Source organism: Pinus tabuliformis, chromosome 3_2 (genome assembly GCF_031772625.1).
Source record: "Pinus tabuliformis cultivar Carrire ecotype Pingquan chromosome 3_2, CPIR1, whole genome shotgun sequence".
Taxonomy (NCBI): domain Eukaryota; kingdom Viridiplantae; phylum Streptophyta; class Pinopsida; order Pinales; family Pinaceae; genus Pinus; species Pinus tabuliformis.
In genome coordinates this window covers 1,065,962,054-1,065,964,795 of record NC_142302.1, presented here as the reverse complement: position 1 = coordinate 1,065,964,795, position 2,742 = coordinate 1,065,962,054, and the positions used below count along the sequence as shown (strand labels likewise).

General features: G+C 40.4%; 1 protein-coding gene across 1 annotated transcript; it reads left to right on the top strand.

The window, feature by feature from the left end:
* The first annotated feature begins 473 nt into the window (after positions 1 to 473).
* On the top strand, positions 474 to 1,991 carry LOC149184323 (glucan endo-1,3-beta-glucosidase-like). The gene is made up of 2 exons (XM_089417447.1): positions 474 to 621; positions 754 to 1,991. Exons 1-2 carry the CDS (start codon positions 546 to 548, stop codon positions 1,719 to 1,721), a joined length of 1,044 nt encoding a protein of 347 aa, XP_089273573.1. The 5' UTR covers positions 474 to 545; the 3' UTR covers positions 1,722 to 1,991.
* Positions 1,992 to 2,742: the final 751 nt, after the last annotated feature.

Below are 2,742 nucleotides of genomic sequence, written 5' to 3'. Positions count from 1 at the left end.
ATTAAATTATAATACACCTAATAATTAAATAGAACGAACATAGAAGCAAGTTTATTAAGTAATTTCGTATTGAAATCTTCCCATAGTGTAAAAGTCATGTCCTAGTTAGACGTCAACGTCGAGAGTATTTCAAGACTTTGCCTGTTATAATCGATGGCGGCTATTTAAAAGTCATGCCCTAGTTAGACGTTAGACGTGAACGTCATGAGTACTTCAAGACTTTGCCTGTTATAATCGATGGCGGCTGTTCAACTCTTGGGCAGCGACAAATTGATGAAGAAAAATGAGCAGAAACGACCAATGACATTTCATTTCACGACGAATAAATGTGCCCCCAGCTCTCCCTATTGTACAACTTTGGATATAACGTGACGTACCGGAACAAATTGTCAGTGCAAACGAGACAGAGCTAATCCGATACGGCACGGCATCGTTCTTGCCCTATCGATTTTGAATTTTCAATCCATGCGCAGACCAATCGAGCTCCTTATAAATACAACGCCCTCGCATGCTATTTATCAATCCTCTCATTTCCTGTGATAAAAATGGCAGCCTTTAAAGACCAATCTAGGATCTTCCTGATTGGATGTGTGGCCATCTTCTGTTGTTTAATTCTCGCAGGTAAATTAACATGATATTGCATTCTTTTCCTTCCTACTTTGATACATGCTTCATACAATAGGATTGTTATTCAAAGATTTAAGTTCAATGTTGTCGCTCTATTAAACTGATTTAATTGAATTCGGTGTGCAGATGGTGATAAAATAGGAGTGGACTATGGCATGGACGCAGACAATCTTCCATCTGCAGACGAGGCGGTAACTTTGATGAAGTCCAACAACATTGGGAAAACGAGAATTTACCAGGAAAACAATGTTGTACTGCAAGCTTTGGCGAATTCTGGTATCGATGTAATAGTGGGTGTCGCTAACGGCGAACTGCAGGCCATATCTTCCAGCCAAGAGTCGGCAAACCGTTGGGTTAACGAGAACATTGTGCCCTTCTATCCCGCCACCAATGTCAAATACATTGCAGTGGGAAACGAGGTTTTGATAACCTCGGACAACGTTCAGTACGTACCCTATCTTGTTCCGGCCATGAACAACATTCAAACTGCGATCCAGAACGCTAATCTGCAGAATAGCATCAAGGTCTCTACCACCCACAGGCCGGATGTTAGCAGCGGCTACCCGCCGTCTAAAGGAGTCTTCGTAGATGCTGTGAAGGACACGATGAGCCAAATACTCAATTTTCTGTCACAGAACGGTGGTCCCTTCATGGCGGACGTCTATCCATACTTCAGCTACATCGGCAACACAAAAGACATTTCTCTGGATTATGCTCTGTTTAAGTCTACGTCTACGGTGGTGCAAGACGGTGATCACAGCTACACCAACCTGTTCGATGCCATGGTTGATACTCTTTTGTCGGCCATGGAAGCCTCGGGGTATCCCAACATCCCGATCGTCATTACCGAAAGTGGATGGCCTTCCGCTGGCGCGGATGTGGCCACCATTGAGAATGCTCAGACCTATAACAATAATCTTATTAAACATGTATTATCGAATGCAGGAACACCAAAGAGGCCAGGAATGAGCATCGACACATATGTTTTCGCGCTTTTCAACGAGGATTTGAAGACGGGGGATGAGACGGAGCGTCACTTTGGGCTTTTCAACCCTGATCAAAGCCCTGTATACCCTGTCAACTTTTCTCCATAATTGAGCCAAGTCGATGTCGACCAGGCTTAGTAGTGATATATAATTATAGGAGAATGCTACATAAATAATCATCTATCTGACTAATGTGTAGATGACGATGTGTCGAAGCCGTCTCACCATGAGTTGTGTTGGAATCCACATCACATGTGACCCGAGTCGATGCAGACAAGCCCTTATCTTCATGCAGGGCTATATGTAATCGGCTAAGTGTATGGTCATTACTACTAAAATAATTTGTGAACAATAAAATGTCAAAGAAGTTGAGTTTAATATCGTTTTGGAAACTGAAAGTCTTTACATTTGTTTTCAAAAGTGACGTTGAGAGTTGAGAAACAACCCGTGTAGTTCGCCAATTATAAGCATGCAGGCAGACTTCCCTGAGTTTTAACCAAAACAAATAGCTATATCAAATTTTCTTTGAAGCTACCGTGGCAACCTAAAAATCACAAAATCATGTAAAAGAAGAGTTCATGAGAATTTTTGCAGTAAGGGAAAAATTTTTTTGTGGTAAAGTAAAATTGTAATAAAATTTTGATGTGTATGGTTTAAATTTGTTTTTTTAATATATAAATTTAGCATTCTAAAAAATTTTAAACATTTAGATTATCAAAAATTTACTCATCAAACTTATAATTTCAATTAATGCAAAACAAAACATGGTTTCGAAATTTAGACTAACTGCGTTTATTAGTATCCATTCTACGCCTATGTAGGTGTCCAAACCATATGCCTCTGCAAGTTCTTTGAATTTACAGAGTTATATATTTAAAATGAATGGACACGTTGGATGCATGCGCTCGTCTGTACAGTTGGGTAGTTTTTTCGCATTCAAAGCATTTTTGATGACTAGTAAATTGTGTGCCTTCGGGTTTCTAAGTCTATTGTAGACATGTTCCTGGATATTGGCGAGTTGGGTTGTTGTTCGCACATTCCAATCCCTTCAATCCACCACGCAGGAGCACCACAGCCGTCCAGAACTCAAACTTAGCAAAACAACCCCACCGAATTATGAAGGTATACA

What these genes read in the sequence shown, in the direction of transcription:
- LOC149184323 (XM_089417447.1), top strand. Translation starts at nt 546, where the DNA reads ATGGCAGCCTTTAAAGACCAATCTAGGATCTTCCTGATTGGATGTGTG. An exon ending in CTGTTGTTTAATTCTCGCAG is followed by an intron (nt 622 to 753) that starts GTAAATTAACAT and finishes TTCGGTGTGCAG; the next exon opens with ATGGTGATAAAATAGGAGTG.